This window comes from Mustela putorius, unplaced genomic scaffold (genome assembly GCF_011764305.1).
Source record: "Mustela putorius furo isolate JIRA1106 unplaced genomic scaffold, ASM1176430v1.1 tig00003983_pilon_pilon_pilon, whole genome shotgun sequence".
Classification (NCBI taxonomy): domain Eukaryota; kingdom Metazoa; phylum Chordata; class Mammalia; order Carnivora; family Mustelidae; genus Mustela; species Mustela putorius.
In genome coordinates, this window is record NW_025422123.1 from 20,326,640 (window position 1) to 20,346,982 (window position 20,343).

The following is a 20,343-nucleotide window of genomic DNA, read 5'->3' on the forward strand; positions in this document are numbered from 1 at the left end:
GCAGTCGTCCAACCAACTGAGCCACCCAGGCATCCCAACTTGACAGATTTCTTAATGAAAAATTCATATGTGTATAAAACATGAAAGGAACAAGGGACTAGAAAAGTTTTTGAAGTCAATAAGACAATTGAACAAACCAAAACTGGATAAAAATTATGACTGAAATTGTGATCCAGTTGACTTTGCTGGAATACAGAGATATACTACTGACAATGGTTTTAATTTTAAATTACATAAAATTCTGAAGACTAGGATTCAAAAGAACTTATGTAAATTATTAAAAATGCCACGTGCTATTTGAATATTAACCAGTATTCTGTTTGAAACAGGTGTGGCAGCTGACCGAATAGCAATTCAGTCCAAAGGTCGCTACACAGCCAACCTATCTCCTCAGAATCTGATCTCCTGCTGTGCCAAGAACCGACATGGATGCAATAGTGGAAGCATTGATAGGGCTTGGTGGTTCCTGAGAAAACGTGGGTAAATAGCTACCTGACATATGTTTCTAGGATTCTTATGAGTTCGTTTGGGGTTAGAATAAGGAAAAAAATAAATTGTAAGATTTTTACTAAAAAAATATGTATATATATGCTACACCTATTTAAATATGTGCATTACCTTTAAATATATAAATATATTTGGTTATCTACCAAGATTACAAGCTATTGGAAGTGATTATTTGAATAATAGTGATAGTGATTGATAGTGATAGTGATTATTTGAAGAGTGTATACATTCCAGACTAAATTAATGGAAAGGCTCAAGTAAGCATTGTCTTCTTATTGCTCTGTGCTAAATGGCTCTACTGAGTCGCAGTGGGAATAGAGTCGTTGGCATTGTTGATACCCTGAATGAGTCTTTGCGTTACGCAGGTAGATGGATAATGCTAGGTAAAAATTAAATGAAGAATAAGAGGAATAAAATAAAGAATATATAGTTGCCTCAACTTATCAACATCACTAAGTGTCACTGTCCCATTCAGTGGGAAAAGGCAGGCTGTATTTCCTTACTCGCATGTAGTCTGATACCTATTGCATCCTCATATCTATTGTAAGAGATAATCTACGTAAAAGCTAAGTAATTTGGGTAAGGAAACTGCAGCTGATATCTAGTAGTATACATATGTACTGCTCACCTGTCCTTTTATCATCCACTGAGTACTCTAAATTTGCTACAGAAGAGTCAGTTGCAATGAAAGCATGGATGTCAGCTATTGATGGGTAGCAATAAATTTCTTTAAAAACATTTCATACATTTTGCTTAATAATGTGGTGATTAGAATGAACAACTTGGGCTGATACCTTCCTGGTATAGAAGTGCTTGGACGGCTTCTGTTTTGAAATATGACAAAAATTAATAGAAGCTATAGAAGAAGCTCAGAAATAGAAATTAACATTGAGACCCAACTAAATCTTACTGTGTTGGTCTTCTCAGGTTACCATAACAAAATGCCATAGACTGGGGAGCATAAACAATAGGCCTTAATTTCCCATAGTTCTAACAGCTGAGAAGTCCAAGATCAAGATATTAGCTGAATTAGTCCTGAAGAGAAACCTCTTCTCATTTGCCTTTTTGTTGTGTCCTCACGTGGTGGAAAGAGAGTGCTAGTGTCTCTTTCCCTTCTTGTAAAGGGCACGAATGTCAGTTCGCCCATCACTTCATTTAAAACTAATTATCTCAAAGGCCCCTCCAAACACAATTACATTAGGTGTTGGGGGATTCAATACATGAATTTTGGGTGACACAATTCAAGCTACAGCACTGATTATCCCAAAGTTTAATGCAAGAATTTTTGGAAGTATTCATAGTCTTTAATGACTTTGCTTTCATCATGCTCCTTGTTCAGATTCTCTTACTCTCTTGAACACTACTAAATTTTTCTGAAGCAATCCTATTGGATATTTCTATGGCCAATTCAAATTGAATATATATATATATATATATATATATATATATATGATCAAATTTTTTTGAACTTGGGATATTTATTTATTTTTTAAATTCCTCAAAAAATTTTTTAATTTTTATTAACATATAATGTATTATTTGCCCCAGGAGTACAGGCCTGTGAGTCATCAGGCTTACACATTTCACAGCACTCACCATAGCACATATCCTCCCCGATGTCCATAACCCAGCCACCCTATCCCTACTCCCCTAACCCCCAACAACCCTCATATAAAATCAATTTTATGGCTTATTTTCCTTATGATCTTCTTCTATATTCAATAAATAACATTAGTTTTGGTTCCAAATAATTTGTACTTTTCTATGTTCGGTTTCAAAATCATTTTGTTTATTCTTTTGTACAATGTATGTGTCTGATAACTTTCTACTCTATTAACTTTTAACAATATCTTAGTGTATAGTATTTCTCCCAAACTATGCTGAACCACAGAAACATATTGAACAATTGAAATCCCATGAGGAGTTATTTATAACTCAATAATAATTTAAAAATAAAACAAAGAACAAAACATCCCTAATTATAATACTTACATCATTGATCAAAATACCCCATCTCAACATAATAAAATCATTGTCTTTTTCACATTAAACTTGGTTTTTCTACATTATAATTATAGATACAGGATGAATTCCTGCCCCTATTAATATTACCACAGTAATATTATTGGCAGTCACTTTTCATCTTTAGGAAGCTCTGTACCGTAGATAAATTATTTATTAAAATGGATTGAAACAAGACTTTTAAAATTACAATAAAAATGAGGGGGCAGGGAAGAGTACAATATATTGAACTGGTATGTTGGAATTAATTCACATTTTGAATGTTACACATGTGAGCAGTTAGGAAAATTTATAAATGTTTAATTCAGTAAAATTGCATATAGATAGTATATTACAGCATTTTCCTAAGTATTACTTCTTTGCTAATTCCTCATAGACTGGTATCCCATGCATGCTATCCACTTTTCAAGGACCAAAATGCTACCAATGATGGCTGCGCCATGGCAAGTAGGTCTGATGGGCGTGGAAAACGGCATGCCACAAAGCCATGTCCCAACAACATCGAGAAATCGAACAGAATCTACCAATGTTCTCCTCCATACAGAGTGTCCTCCAATGTAAGTCTAAATGGCAAGAATTAATAATGATTAACTTTCTCAAAAAGATATAGCTCTGCTGTTATTAAAACTCTTTAAAAACTATTATATTCTAAAGTAATGTTAGTTTTCAGAAATAATTTTTATATTCCTAAAGTGTCTATTAAAGGTTTTCAGATTTCTGATCTTTGTATTATTAACAGCATGAATAATTATGTGACATATATTTACATACTTGACAAATAAAAGCTAAATCGGGGTGCCTGGGTGGCTCAGTGGGTTAAAGGCTCTGCCTTCAGCTCAGGTCATGATCCAGAGTACTGGGATCAAGCCCCACATGGGGCTCCCTGCTCAGCGGGGAGCCTATTTCCTCCTCTCTCTCTGCCTGCCTCTCTGCCTTGTGATCTCTGTCTGTCAAATAAATAATCTTAAAAAAAAAAAAAGCTAAATCATACCTTTTTTTACTGACTTTATGGCAGTAATAGTTCATTGTGCTAATCCTTTGCCTTACTCCACAAAATAATTGAAGTAGACATAGCCATTATGGGAAAATGACTCCCTTAGATTCTAGTTTTTCATGTTGAAATCCTGGATAAATTTTACTTCATCATATCGGTGTTACCCAGACCTCACTTTCAGAATATCTGGAATTTCAGTGGCTTTCAGTTACCTACAGAATATGGTTTAGTTACCTACAGACTATGGCATATAGGTCTTCTATGATTTGGTTCTTACCTACTGCCTTTACAGACTTTTGTCCTTTCTGCATATGCCCATCCACCTGCTTGTGAGGCTCCTGATAAACAGGACTACTGTCTGCTCCCTAGACACATCGTGCTCTCTCATGCTTGTCTGCTTAGGCAGGTGATGATTCCACTGACCCATGTTGGTTATCCCACCTATTTCCATCGGTAGAATCTCACACATGGGTCAAGGCCCAGGTTAAAACTTCATCTCCTCTATGGCCTTTCCTTGACTCCTACACAGGATTACTTTTCCTTTTCATTTGCATCCTTGGGAACTTGGAGCTTATCTCTGTAATAGAACTTAATATATCATAATGCAATTAGTTACTGTCTGTCTACTCCACCAAAATGTAAACTCCTTGAGACAGGTGCAGGGTCAGTATTTGTTTCTGTCCTAGTCTTTTGTATATACTCTGTGATCAATGCACATATGTGAATGAATGAATAAATGAATGACCTGCCTTTTTACTAAGGACTGCATCACACAGTGGGTGACAACATAGAAATATTTATACACTATAGCCACACTGAGGACCTCACTAAACAATCATCTGGGGTTCTCATGATCAAAAGAATGGAGATGACACAAATCTCCACTGATAAAACATGGTTTTAATTAATTATTTTTTATCTGTTTATTAATTATTTTTTATCTATTTTTTATCTGTTTATTAATTATTTTTTATCTATTACTTTATTTCTTCTTCATTCCAAAATTATCACCAGTGGAAAAAGTCAATGAAACAAATGGGTCTATCTTGTCTTTAGCAACTTAATGAATGTGCTGTTTCACACTAAGTATTTCAAGGTATTATTAAGAGTAAATTATAAGTGGTCAAATCACATTGGATTGTATAATTCTTAAACTGATTATGAAGCACCTAACATTATACACCAAACAATAGGTATAGTATGCTCTGATAATAATGTTTATTGATACTTTCCCTTCTAGGAAACTGAGATAATGAAAGAAATCATGCAAAATGGACCAGTTCAAGGTAAGTTTGGATGAAATATGGTTGTATCTTATTTCTTTAATAACAATATTACCTTGTAATTCATGCAAAAGGAGCTTAATAAAAGACAGAAAATTTTTACTTTGGGTGTTCATAAAGGTTCAACAGTTTTAAGATCAGGGCAATTATAGGATATTCGCTACCTAATAACTTCATTATCTGCCATTTTATTTTAAGAAGATAGGCACATTCATTGAGTTCCTAAATAGTAATAACACATTTGATGAAAGTCTGCTGAGTCTTTCCAAAAGTGATCATGGGCCAAATAGACAATCAAACATGAAATGCTAAGTGGTAGAGCTCATTTAATTATTCAGTCATATTTAAGAATCATACATAGTATTAGAAATTTCCTCACCTTCACTCTAAAGGGATTAGGTAATGGATTGAAAAAAAATCAAGCTTTAGCAGTAGAAAAAAAATCTAAATATTTTCCTTTTTCCATAAACTCAAAATAAATAATTCAGTGTGATTTTTGTGTTTTATAAAATGCCTTGTATTTTGATCAATTTTGTAGATGTGTTATGGCTAGTAAGTTAACAGTAAATAAGAAAATAATATACTGAATTTACATTAACTTTGATTTTTAAGATATCATTTGTGAGATGTAATTCCTCTGTTCACCTACCGAATTTTATTTTGCACCACTGCAATGGATGAAGAAGATAGGTTTATAGAATATATTCCCTGTACTAAACATTGCCTGGAAGAGCATGGAAGAACAAAGCAAGTGAGGCCTAAAATAGAAGTTCAGGTTGTGAACATGTGAAAGCCCCCAAATATATTATCAGTGGAATGAATCATATAAATTTAAATGAACCAAAATTAAATTTAAAACATTTGATATACACCTAAGGAATTATTTGTCAACATCTGCTTTAGCTTTTCTGAATGCTGACCTAATTAGTACTGGTTCAGCATCTAGCAGGAATCACAGATTTTAAAGTTGTGTTGGAATGATATTTATTGATCATTATCACCACTTAACATTTATTGAGAAACTAGAGCTTACACTAAACGTGTCCTGAAATTAATTCTAAAAATCCTGGGACCTTAAACAAAACCTGGACAAATGAAGAGAATTTTTTTTTCCTTATAATAATGTAATTTTTATTAGGTGTTATAAGACTGGGGGAGTCATATGTAATTACATGCATGCTTCAGTAAATTAAGTTCATGTGACAAATTTAAAGGAGCACAGGCATTGGGAGTCAAGGCTGAATTCAAAATTCCACCTTTGACATTTGCTACTTAGAACGACTTTGAGCAAGTTATTTCAGTTCCCTGAATCTTCAAGTTATTGTATAACTGTTTCAAGTTTTTCTCTCTCTTTTAATGAGTCAGAAGAAATTTGGATCATAATTCTTTAAAACTGAGAGCCCCAGGGGTTTATTTCATAGTCAAGTACTTAAATGTTCATGAATTTCACATAATATATAAAAATAATCAAAAGTGAGAATCACAGTAAGAATCAAAAGATAAACATTTTAAAATAGTAGAGCTGAAATCTAAATTATTCAACGCCTGTGTTAAGAACGTACCTCCTGCCAGCCCGAGCCAGGAGTAGAAGATAGTGTTGCCATCAAGGTGAGCTCCATCCTGCCCTTGGCCTCCTGACAGTGCTGTGCGTATGCTTGCGACAGTTTTCCAAAAGCAAAATTGCACTACAGTAACTTATGTAGTTATGTCCTTACGGGCTCATCAGGTCTGTTTTGGTGTCAGAAACTGAAACAAGGAGCTACTTTCAAGTTAATTGTAATGATCTCTCTCCCATGCTGCTTCTGTCAGTACTGTTTCTCAGCAATGAAGCATATATTTTATTCCTGGTGCTTAAGGAGAGTTGAGAGGAGCTGAAGGGGTCAATGGTTCCACAAAAGAGAAAACCCACTAGCAGTATCTTCTAGCAGTATCTTCACATTTATATAAGTGCTGGTTGACTCGTCTTGCTGTAGATGCCACGTGATTGTCAGCACAGCATTGTCTGGGTTAACATACGGCATTTTCTCCTTACTCAGTCCAAAGAATGGAAAAGGCAATAGAATGTTGGGTAAATAACAGGATGTACATTTATCTAAAATCTGTAGAATTAAAAATAAGTTTAGGTGTTGAAAGGAGAATGAAACAAGATCGGCATAAAGTACAGTTATATAAATTCTTAAAATCCTATGAGAATGTATTTTATTTATTTATTTTTGGGGGGATGTATTTAAAGTAGATAAAGAAGACCTAACTTATTTTGAGAATATTCAAACAGCATAAGAAAAAGCATGAAACATTGAAAAAGGAGATAAAAGGTGGAACATTAAAAAGTTATACATAACTTTGGAGTAGAAGTTTCATTTTAGGATCTGTCAAATACTTGTGACCTTAATTTTTTTTTTTAATTAAAAAAAAAAACGTGCCAAACTAATATAGACAAGCATTGTGCATTTATCACAGTATACTTACCTAGTCCCAACTAAAAATATTTTTAATTCATGTCTTCTGCAAATTTAGTCTTTACCCTGAGTTGTCTAAGCCCTTCAACAAAACAGCACACGATATAGAAAAGACATAATCTAGGTGAGGGTATGAAGGAGAGCTTTATCAAATTTAAGCTTTTACTTTCTTAAGAATACAACAGTGGCTTAGCTCTCCAGACCTGGGAGGATGAAGCTTTGCCAGAGTATCCTTTGGCCAAAGGTTTGCTTTTTATTCAAACTCACCAAGAAAAGGTTTGCATTTATTTCCAAGGATTAAGGACAATTTAAGCCCTGTTTGCTAGGTTCACCTTTCACTGCTAGCTTAATTGGAATTTAAGAGGCTCCTGGTGAAGTCCAAGGTTAATGAAGAAATAGCAATCACCAGCCAAGTGCACTGGGGCCTCTCTGCAAGGGTCTGAATTCCTGGTAACAATGGTACTGTCAATTAAGAATAGATGGTGTTTTAAAGGTATAATATGTACTTAAGTAATATCCTAAGTAGCTAAAAGTTGTTTTTGTAAGAGAACAACAACAAAAAATTGCAGCAATTAAATCAAGTAGGAAAGAAAATTAGGCTGAGTTGCAAAGTCCCTCCTTAGATTCTCCTCCTGGCAATTTAACCATTGATTGTTCTGTGAGAATTTCTAGAGATTTTAAAAGAGATTTGTTTAAAACTCTTTCATTCTGTTGGGTTTTATTTTAGCCATAATGCAAGTCCATGAGGATTTCTTCCATTATAAGACAGGGATATATAGGCATGTTACCAGAACAAATGAAGAAGCAAGCAAATATCGAAAGTTCCAGACACATGCAGTCAAACTCACTGGGTAAGGCAATTTCTTAAAAATCTTCATTTAATGCTTTTGGAAAATGAAACTGAACATACATGTGCATACAGGTATCAGAATTCTCCTTGGTATGAAAGAGTTCCTTACAAATTAAAAGTTATCCAAACCTGGACACTATTTACTCATTATTTTAAAGTCTGCTTAAAGGGTAACTCAATATTCTGGAAAAGATGATCTCTCTCTCAGTTGTGAGTTTGTTCTAAAAATCTGTTTTAAGGACAAGGGAAATATATTATTGGAATAAATTCTGCATATGGCATAAGCAGGGGAAAAGTACAAACCCAGAGTATATTAGGATTTGGAAAGAAGGTTTTAGACAGAATTATGAATGGAAGTGATTAGCAGGAAGAAATAAAAAATAGGGTCACCTTTAATTCAGTACAAAATTATTTTTTGTATTTCTTTGAGCATTTTAGAAATTACACTTAGCAAATTGTGGGTAAAATACATTCATCTCTACCAGGGCAAGAAATAGCTTCAAAATTGGTTTGCATTATGAGTAAGTAGTTTCATAAATAGACTGTACTCAAAAGAGAGTGTGGTCATCTGAGACCACTTTCCCCAGTGCTTTTTCCAGCTCATTCTGACTTTGCCCTGTCTTTAAGACCTTTCTCCTAATGTCTCAGTTCAACTCCAACAAAATGCTACAGGAAATGTTTCTGGGTCTTTTTTTTTTTTTTTTCATTTTTATCCAAATTCTCACTTTTCTCACTTCCATCATGATAAATGTAAATGACTTTGTTCCTACTGAACATGTCCTTCCTGTCGAAATTTGATTAAATCATGCTTATACATCTCCTCACTTCGACTCCTCTTATGCATCTTATATTTATTACTGGTATGATTCTTAATATATTACAGGCTTATAGAATTTACATTCTGCTCCGAAACTATAATACTAATAGTTGTTTAAGCTTTATTGTGTATTAACAGAGTCAATGATAAGCAAATATTTTTATGATGGCTTTTCTGTCCTTGAGTTTAATTTTTATCCGTTATATTGTTGAATAATTTTGTTAAATTATTTTCCAGCAATTATTGTTTTAATTTATCATTTTTTAAATTAATTTTTTTTTTTTTTTTTAGTCAAGAAGGACTCTTAATGTCTGTGCTCCCTAATTTCTTACATGTTTGAGAAAGTGTTTGTTTTCCTTTAATTCAAGAATACTACTATGCATAAAATTCTGGAACTACAGTTACTTCAGAACTTTGCCGATGTTGCTCCAGGGTTTCTGGCATTAAGTTTTCCTGCAGAAAAATCTCTGGCTAACCGAATGTTTCTGTCTCCTTAGAAGTGACATGACTTTTTCTATTTGAACACTCATACTTGTTTCTTTCATCCTTGAATTAAATATATTCACTTTTTAAAGTACATATTATACATATGTTGGATCTTCTATATCTCCTATTATCTTTTTAATAACATTTATACTATAAATTTATTTAGGTTTTGTTGTATATGATTTCTTTCTATATTGTCCCATCTATCCTTGAACATTTATTATATTTGGTGTTTATTCTCCAAATGGCTCTTGCCTCTGAAATATATTTTTTTAAATATTTAATTTATTTATTTTATAGACAGAGATCGCAAGTAGGCAGAGAGGCAGGCAAAGAGAGAGGAAGAGAAGCAGGCTCCCTGCTGAGAAGAGAGTCTGATGCGGGGCTTGATCCCAGGGCCCTGGGATCATGACCTGAGCTGAAAGCAGAGGCTTTAACCCACTGAGCCACACAGGTGCCCTGTCTCTGAAATATTTCAAAAATTTTTTTTCTTTTCTCTTTCTTTTGATTGTCCTTCAAGCTATGGGTTAGAGAGTTCATATAATTTCTTTGAGTGTATGTCTGACTACTGTAGTATTTTTGAATAATTTTTTTGAGCTGTACATCTTTATGGGCTTTTCCTGCTTTCTTTTGTAAAATTTAATCTTAAAGTTATGCATTTTACTATCATGTCCTCTCTTTCTAGTGCACTTTCTCTACCCACACCTCAAAAGTTCCTCAACCCCATACGTACTGTCAATGAATTATGGCATTCCATCTGGCCACTATTCCATCCCTCTGCTTGAGGCTACACTTCCTTTTGTATCTAATTAAAATACCATGGCAAATCATTATACTCAATTATACATCTTGGACTCCTCTGGCCCTGCTTCATTAATCATACTTGCTTAGCAAAATCTCAACTCTGGTTAAATACTATTTGGCCTGTTTTTTGTTTAAATTGGGTTTATTTATTTATTTTTAAATTCCAGCATAGTTAGCATACAGTGTATATAGTTTTAGATGTAAAATATAATGATTCACCAGTTCTATACATTATCAGTGCTCATGAAGTTAAGTGTATTCTTAACCACTTTACCTCTTTCACCCATTCTCCCACCCATCTCCTTTCTGGCAACCAGCAATTTTCTATATTTAAGAATCTTTTTTGTTGTGGTGGTGGTGGTTGTTGTTGGTGGTGGTCTATTTATTTACTTTTTTAAAAAGATTTTATTTATTTGACAGATGCAGACCACAAGTAGGCAGAGAGGCAGGCAAAGAGAGAGGGGGGAAGCAGACTCCCTGCTGAGCAGAGAGCCTGATGCGGGGCTCGATCCCAGGATCCTGAGATCATGACCTGAGCGGAAGGCAGGGGCTTAACCCACTGAGCCACCCAGGCGTCCCATATTTTTTTTGCTTTTTAAATTCCACATATGAGTGAAATCATATAGTATTTGTCTTTCTCTGACTTATTTCACTTAGCATTATACTCCCTAGCTCCATCCATGCCATTATAAATGGTAAGATTTTATTCTTTTTATAGCTGAGTAATATCTTTTTTAAGCTGCGTAATTGTATGTATGTGTGTATATTTAATGTGTGTATTTAATGTGTGTGTATATAATGTGTATATACACACACACACACGTATATGTGTATATATGTGTGTGTGTGTGTGTGTGTATCCATTCGTCTATTGATATTATTATCCATTCATCTATTGATGGATACTGGGACTGTTTCCATATCTTGACTATTATAAGTAATGCTACAATAAACTTAGGGGTACATATATCTTTTCAAATTAATGTTTTTGTATTCTTTGGGTATATTCCCAGTAGTGGAATTTCTGGATCATATGGTAGTTCTATTTTTAACTTTTTGAGGAACCTCTGTACTGTTTACCACAGTGGCTGCATTGGTTTGCATTTCCATGCAAACCATTGCATGAGAGTTCCCATTTCTCCACATTCTCACTAGCACTTATTCTTTGTGTTTTTGATTTTAGCCATTCTGATAGGTGTGAGGTAATATCTCTTTCTGGTTTTGATTTGTATTTCCCTATCAGTGATGTTGAGCATCTTTTCATGTGTCTGTTAGCCATCTGTATGTCTTTTTTTTTAATTAAATTTATTTTTTTTCAGTGTTCCAAGTTTCACTGTTTATGCTTATGCACTACACCCAGTGCTCCATTCAATATATGCCCTCCTTAATACCCACCACCAGGCTCACCCAACCCCTGCACCTCCTCCCCTCCAAAACCCTTTGTTTGTTTCTCCGAGTCCACAGTCTCTCATGCTTCATCTCCTCCTCTAATTTCCCCCAATTCACTTTTCCTTTCCTTCTCCTAATGCCCTCTATGTTATTCCTTATGCTCCACAAGTAAGTGAAACCATATGATAATTGACTTTCTCTGCTTGACTTATTTCACTCAGCATAATCTCCTCCAGTCCTCTCCATGTTGATATAAGAGTTGGGTATTCATCCTTTCTGATGGCTGTGTAATATTCTATTGTATATATGGACCATATCTTTTTTAAAATTTTTTTTAAATTTTAATTTTTTAAATTTATTTTCAATGTAACAGTATTCATTGTTTTTGCACCACACCTAGTGCTCTATGCAATCTGTGCCCTCTCCAATACCCACCACTTGGTTCCCCCAACCTCCCACCCCCCTACCCCTTCAAACACCTCAGATTGTTTTTCAGAGTCCATAGTCTCTCATGATTCACCTCCCCTTCCAATTTCTCTCAACTCCCTTCTCCTCTCTAACTCCCCTTGTCCTCCATGCTATTTATTATGCTCCACAAATAAGTGAAACCATATGATAATTGACTCTCTCTGCTTGACTTATTTCACTCAGCATAATCTCTTCCAGTCCTGTCCATGTTGCTACAAAAGTTGGGTATTCATCCTTTCTGATGGAGGCATAATACTCCATAGTATATATGAATAATCTTCCTTATCCATTCGTCCGTTGAAGGGCATCTTTGTTCTTTCCACAGTTTGGTGACCGTGGCCATTGCTGCTATAAACATTGGGGTACAGATGGCCCTTCTTTTCAGTACATCTGTATCTTTGGGGTAAATACCCAGTAGTGCAATTGCAGGGTCATAGGGAAGCTCTATTTTCAATTTCTTGAGGAATCTCCACACTGTTCTCCAAAGTGGCTGCACCAACTTGCATTTCCACCAACAGTGTAAGAGGGTTCCCCTTTCTCCACATCCCCTCCAACTCATGTTGCTTCCTGTCTTGCTAATTTTGGCCATTCTAACTGGTGTAAGGTGGTATCTCAATGTGGTTTTAATTTGAATCTCCCTGATGGCTAGTGATGATGGACATTTTTTCACGTGTCTGCTAGCCATTTGTATGTCTTCATTGGAGAAGTGTCTGTTCATATCTTCTGCCCATTTTTGATATGATTATCTGTTTTGTGTGTGTTACGTTTGAGAAGTTCTTTATAGATCCTGGATATCAACCTTTTGTCTGTACTGTCATTTGCAAATATCTTCTCCCATTCCGTGGGTTGGCTCTTTGTTTTCTTGATTGTTTCCTTTGCTGTGCAGAAGCTTTTGATTTTGATGAAGTCCCAAAAGTTCATCTTTGCTTTTGTTTTATTTGCCTTTGGAGACATATCTTGAAGGAAGTTGCTGTGGCTGATATCGAAGAGGTTACTGCCTATATTCTCCTCTAGGATTCTGATGGATTCCTGTCTCACATTGAGGTCTTTTATCCATTTTGAGTTTATCTTTGTGTATGGTGTAAGAGAATGGTCGAGTTTCATTCTTCTACATATAGCTGTCCAATTTTCCCAGCACCATTTATTGAAGAGACTGTCTTTTTTCCACTGTATATTTTTTCCTGTTTTGTCAAAGATTATTTGACCATACAGTTGAGAGTCCATATCTGGACTCTCTACTCTGTTCCACTGGTCTATGTATCTGTTTTTATGCCAGTACCATGCTTTCTTGGTGATCACAGCTTTGTAGTAAAGCTTGAAATCAGGTAACGTGATGCCCCCAGTTTTATTTTTGTTTTTCAATATTTCCTTAGCAATTCGGGGTCTCTTCTGATTCCATACAAATTTTTGGATTATTTGCTCCAGCTCTTTGAAAAATACAGGTGGAATTTTAATCAGAATGGCATTAAAAGTATAGATTGCTCTAGGCAGTATAGACATTTTAACAATGTTTATTCTTCTGATCCAAGAGCATGGAATGGTCTTCCATCTTTTTGTGTCTTCTTCAGTATCTTTCCTGAGTGTTCTGTAGTTCCTTGAATACAGATCATTTACCTCTTTGGTTAGGTTTATTCCCAGGAATCTTATGGTTCTTGGTGCTATAGTAAATGGAATTGATTCTCTAATTTCCCTTTCTGTATTTTCATTGTTAGTATATAAAAAAGCCACTGATTTCTGTACATTGACTTTGTATCCTGCCACGTTGCTGAATTGTTGTATGAGTTCTAGTAGTTTGGGGGTGGAGTCTTTTGGGCTTTCCATATAAAGAATCATGTCATCTGTGAAGAGAGTTTGACTTCTTCATTACCAATTTAGATACCTTTTATTTCTCTTTGTTGTCTGATTGCTGTTGCTAGGACTTCTAATACTATGTTGAACAAGAGTGTTGAGAGTGGGCATCCTTGTCGTGTTCCTGATCTCAACGGGAAGACTGCAAGCTTTTTCCCATTGAGGATGATATTTGCTGTGGGTCTTTCATAGGTAGATTTTATGAAGTTCAGGAATGTTCCCTCTATCCCTATACTTTGAAGCGTTTTAATCAGGAATGGATGCTGGATTTTGTCAAATGCTTTTTCTGCATCAATTGAGACGACCATATGGTTCTCTCTTCTCTTATTAATTTGTTCTATCACATTGATTGATTTGCAAATGTTGAACCATCCTTGTAGCCCAGGAATGAATTCCACTTGGTCATGGTGGATAATCCTTAATGTGCTGTTGGATCCTGTTTGCTAGCATCTTGTTGAGAATCTTAGCATCCATATTCATCAGTCATATTGGTCTGAAATTCACCTTTTTGGTAGGGTCTTTGCCTGGTTTGGGGATGAAGGTAATGCTGGCTTCATAGAAAGAGTCTGGAAATTTTCCTTCTGCTTCAATTTTTTGAAACAGCTTCAGGAGAATAGGTGTTATTTCTTCTTTGAAAGTTTGGTAGAATTCCCCAGGGAATCCATCAGGTCCTGGGCTCTTGTTTTTTGGGAGGTTTTTGATCACTGCTTCAATCTCGTTACTAGATATTGGTCTATTCAGGTTGTCTATTTCTTCCTGGTTCAATTTTGGAAGTTTATAGTTTTCCAGGAAAGCATCCATTTCATCTAGGTTGCTTAGCTTATTGGCATATAACTGTTGATGATAACTTCTGATGATTGTTTCTACTTCATTGGTGTTAGTTGTGATCTATCCCTTTTCATTCATAATTTTATGAATTTGGGCTTTCTCTCTTTTCTTTTGGATTAGTGTGGACAATGGTTTATCAATCTTATTGATTCTTCCAAAAAACCAGCTTCTAGTTTCATTGATACGTTCTACTGTATCTCTGGTGTCTACCTCATTGATCCCAGCTCTAATCTTGATTATTTCCTTTCTTATGTGTGGAGTTGGTTTGATTTGTTGTTGATTCTCCAGTTCTTTAAGGTGTAGAGACAGCTGGTTTTCTGGATTTTTCAACTTTTTTGAGGGAGACTTGGATGGCTATGTATTTCCCCCTTAGGACCGTCTTTGCTGTATCCCATAGGTTTTGGACCAAGTGTCTTCATTCTCATTGGTTTCCATGAATTGGTTCTGTTCTTCTTTGATCTCCTGGTTGATCCAAGCATTCTTAAGCAAGGTGGTCTTTAGCTTCCAGGTGTTTGAGTTCCTTCCAAACTTTTCCTTGTGATTGAGCTCAAGTTTCAAAGCATTGTGATCTGAGAATGTGCAGGGAATAATCTCAGTCTTTTGGTATTGGTTGAGTCCTGATTTGTTACCCAGTGTGTGGTCTATTCTGGGGAAGGTTCCATGTGCACTTGAAAAGAATGAGTATTCTGTTGTTTTAGGGTGGAATGTTCTGTATATATCTATGAGGTCCATCTTGGACCATATCTTTTTTATCCATTTGTTTGTTGAAGGGCAACTTGGCTCTTTCTACAGTTTGGTGATTGTGGTCATTGCTGCTATGAAAATTGGGGTACATATGGCCCTTCTTTCCAGTACATCTGTATCTCTGGGATAAATATCCAGTAGTGCAATTGCAGGGTTATAGGATAGCTCTATATTTAATTTCTTAAGGAATCTTCACACTGTTTTCCAAAGTGGCTATACCAACTTGCATTCCCACCAAGAGTGTAAGAGGGTTCCCATTTCTCCACATCCCCTCCAACACTTGTTGTTTCCTGTCGTGTTAATTTTGGCCATTCTAACTGGTGTAAGGTAGTATCTCAATGTGGTTTTGATTTGAATCTCCCTGATGGCTAGTGATGATGAACATTTTTTCATGTGTCTGCTAGCCATTTGTATGTCTTCTTTGGAGAAGTGTCTGTTCATGTCTTCTGCCCATTTTTTGACATGATTATCTGTTTGCTGAGTGTTGAGTTTGAGGAGTTCTCTATAGATCTTGGATACCAGCCCTCTCTCTGTAGTGTCATTTGCAAATATCTTCTCCCATTCCATGGGGTGCCTCTTTGTTTTGTTGACTGTTTCCTTTGTTGTGCAGAAGCTTTTGGTCTTGATGAAGCCCCAAAAGTTATTTTCACTTTTGTTTCCTTTGCCTTTGGAGACATTTTTTTTTTTTTTTTTTTTGAGACATGTCTTGAAAGAAGTTGCTGTGGCCGATGTCGAAGAGGTTACTGCCTGTGTTCTCCTCTAGGATTTTATAGATTTCTGCCTCACATTGAGGTCTTTTATCCATTTTGAGTTTATCTTTGTGTATGGTGTAAGAGAATCGTAGACTTTCATTCTTCTATACACAACTGTATGTCTTTTTCAGAAGGTTTCATTTAACCACAAATTTCAAGCAGTTATTTAATACTACCAGGCAATCATATTCTGGATTCATGCCCCTCCCTTCAATTGATTATCTCAAAACTTACTCTTTTTCCTTAAATTCCCAATACCTACATCCTTGTATTTTTAGCTCATAACCCTGAATTCTATTTCACCAAAAAGAATAAAGCAATCTGAGAACAACCCACAGTATCACAGATACCACCTACTCACATGCCTTTCTTCATACTCTTTCTTCCCACTTCTTACATAGATAAAGCATCCATATTCCTATTTAAATCCCTCTTGCTATAGTGTAGACTCCAAACCCTCTCTGCTCTTCAAGAATATAGGGAAACAATTTTCTGTTTTTTTCCTCTGTAATAAAAAAATATATTTCTGCCACAATATAAGCATGCAATTATTTCTCAGATAGTATGAAAAAAATACTTTCAAGATTGTCTGAATTTATTTTTTTCAATTTTTCTCTGCCGATGTTTTCTTAAACCTCTTCATCATTTTTCGCTTCCTCTCTCTTATCCACAAAAAATATTCATTTTAAGTTTATCAATGACTTTTTCATTGCTATATCTATAAGTCAAAATCCAGACTTGCTCATACCCTCCACTGACTTTTCTTTACTGGCTGTGATTTTTCAGTCAGTTTCAGCTAGTTTTTCCCCCTGTATTTCTATACTTCTTACTGCTGGAATGCTTGAGGATCAGTTCTTAGTCCTTTTCTCTCTTCTATTCTCAGTTGTTCTCTTACCAGGCTCTCAACTCATCCTGACTTTGAGTACCATCTTGGTATATCACCAATGGAATCAATATCCCCACCACAGATCTCCCTCCTGATCTCCAGACTCCTATGTTCCCTGGGCTATTTGACATCCCCACCTGGATACCTAATAGATGACTCAAATTCAGTACTTCCAAACAGACCTGCAAATCTTCCCATTTCTACATGCTGAAAGTATCTACCTTTTCTATGTTAGTTGATAACAATGACATTTTCCACATGCTCTAACTGGAAACCTCGGAGTCTTTAGAACTATCTTTTATTCCTCTGCTTAAAACTCACTTCCAATGTCAGGAACTCTGTTGGGTCTTTCAACTTATATCTAGAATCCAACCACCTTTCATTGTCTGAACTACTACCACCCTTGCTTGAACCACCATTACCCATTATTTTGTACATGGGTCTTCCTGAATTTACCTTTGCTTTTAAAAGTCTAGTTTCAACAGAGAAATATTCCTTTAGAACATAAGTCAGATCTTGTCACTTTGCTCAAAAATCTATATTTTCCCATTTCCTACAGAGTAAAAGCCAGGGTCTTTACAAAAATCTGCATGATCTGAGGACTCTCCTATCTGTCGGCCAACACCCCCCTCAACTTCTGATCTCAATTTCTGTTAATCTTTACCTTGTTCTTCCTGCTTTGCTACCTTTTAATGTTTCAGGAACCCACACCCCAGGTCCCTCCCTTTGCCAAATTGCTTTTTATCAGATTTCCAATTCCTTAGTTTCTGTATCTCCATCTATTCTTTGCTTAGATCTCATCTTCTCAGTGTGACTTCCTGACTGCCCTATTTAATGCTGTTACGCCCTCTCCTCCAGCAAGTCTGAGCCCCCTTATCTGATCTATTTAAATTTTTTTTCATAACAATGATCACTTTCTAATATACAATTTAATTTAATTAGTTTTTTATGTTCATTGTGACTTCTGCATCCCTAGTCAAATGAAGCTACAGGAGAACAGCTGTCTGTATTATTGATTAATATTGCCAAACTACATAGTACAGTGCTGACCCATAATGTATTTAATACTTTTACTAGTATTAAGAAGGATATGTATTGCATGGAGCACTGTGTGTGGTGCATAAACAATGAATTTTGGAACACTGAAAAAATAAAATAAATTTTCAAAAAATTATATATTTTTTAACCTTACGCTCAATGCTAGCTCTTATTTAGTCCTCAACTTTAAATGGAATAGCTCTTTGTTGAGAAATAGAGTGAGGGGAAGTTTGGAGGAGATACTTGAGGCACTCAGTTTTAACTGAAATTTGTAATTCTTGGGCCCATGCTCATCAAATCAACTCTGGCCCCTTTGTTCACAGCTCAGAGAATTCGGTGGTTCTCAGAATATCTTGCATGTATCTTTGCTGTTATATGCTACTCTTTGCCCTTATTTTTGCCTCCCCTTACTCCATCTTCCAACCATTGTCTCTGGCAGGTTAGCCTGGACTTTGGCAGCCCAGTGGGCTTCCAGTGTAGTTTCTTCTTCAGTTGACCCTTCTTGGGTGTAGTGGTAAGGGATTGACATAATCTGATTGCTGTGGCCTGCTCATGTTCTTGACAGGTACTTCTGGACTGTCTTGCATATTTTTAGGGGGAAAATGTAATTGTGAAAGTCTGGAGATGAAGGGGGAGGGTTGTGGTCAGTGTTGTTGCTCAGCATTTATTCTTGCTTTGGTATAGAACAAAATGTGCGTTGTCATTATTACTCAAAGTTGTCATTGGGGATTATAGCTATTTGCTTGGTTCACTAAAGATACGAAGAAGTACTGGGATTTTAAAATCTGTTTTGTTTATTTTGTTTTTTTTTATTTCTAATTGTTGAGTGACTTTTTGGGAAGGCAAATGGTATACAAATACCTTTGTATCTCCACTCAAACTAGAAATTCAGCTTTGCTTTAGTTCCATTTTTCTTCAGTTTGTAAGTCATTGTCCTTCTAAAGCTCTCCTTTCTTTGCACACTTCAGTATTAATTTTTGTCTTTTCTAATGATGTTCTTGACTTAGAAAAATTTTCCTACCACATACCTGATGATTGAAATGATGTTTCTTCTCATTTAGAGAACTATGAAAATGCCAACATTGAGGTAGAGTCTTTCTTGATTTATTAGAATTGATCGTTTATCATCTCTTCCACCTATTTAGCCATGCTGGTCATGTTTTCTTCACTCTACTCCTAAATTCATTCATGCTGCGATTGAACAAGATATAAATGTGTTTCTATTTAATTACACAGACACTCTTTGTATATCTTCCATGTTCAGTATGTCAGTTGCAGTAATGTGTTCAGTTTTATAAACTTCTAGGAAATTTACCTTACATGTGTGGCAATTAGCAAGGCTTATTCGCTAGTAGGCAAATTACTTTTAGAGAATATGTTTATTTTTCAGAAATATTTTAGGTCATCTGGGCATTGTTAGGTGCCCTGGAGCAGTAGATTTTAATTCGTTTCTCCATTAGTAATTCCTGATGGTAATTACTGCATTCAGAAAATTAATGCATCAGTGAATTAGAGAGTAATCAAATAGACTGTGTAAGTTAATGTTCCTTATCAGACAGCTTAAATATTCTCTTATGAAGTACCTTGCAAATTTATCACAACAAATTCTACTTGCTGCCCTTTCTGTAGAAGACAAAGCTATTTAACTTACTTGAACAAATGATCTTTGTATTTCTTTTAAAGATCACTTTGACTATAAAGAATGTGATACAAAAAGGCAAATTATAGTAAGCCAAGTAAAAGATAACAATCTGGACTTGATAATTCGGTGGAGGAGTTGGGGAGACATGAATGAATAAAAAATATATATATATTTTTTAAAGATTTTATTTATTTATCAGAGAGAGAGGGGGAGAGATCGAGCACAGGCAGACAGAATGGCAGGCAGAGGCAGAGGGAGAAGCAGGCTCCCTGCTGAGCAAGGAGCCCGATGTGGGACTCGATCCCAGGACGCTGGGATCATGACCTGAGCTGAAGGCAGCTGCTTAACCAACTGAGCCACCCAGGCGTCCCTGAATAAAAAAATATTTAAGGAGAAAAGCTGGCAGATGTGACATGGTTTTGGAATAGAGCATGGGCAATGTGATAGGGAAGGAGTTTACTAATGGGCCTAATGATTTTGAGATGTCTTTAAGATATAAATATGCAGATCGGCATCAGAGGAGACA

The 20,343-nt window shown here is 35.6% G+C and overlaps 1 protein-coding gene across 1 annotated transcript in view; it reads left to right on the forward strand.

Annotated features, from left to right (window-relative positions):
- Positions 1-20,343, forward strand: part of TINAG (tubulointerstitial nephritis antigen) — a 93,075-nt gene that overhangs the window by 34,404 nt on the left and 38,328 nt on the right. Inside the window, exons 6-9 of the mRNA XM_004771846.2 lie at positions 330-480; positions 2,906-3,086; positions 4,764-4,809; positions 7,993-8,116. Coding sequence (XP_004771903.1) covers positions 330-480; positions 2,906-3,086; positions 4,764-4,809; positions 7,993-8,116 — 502 coding nt within the window. The remainder of the gene's footprint in view (positions 1-329; positions 481-2,905; positions 3,087-4,763; positions 4,810-7,992; positions 8,117-20,343) is intronic.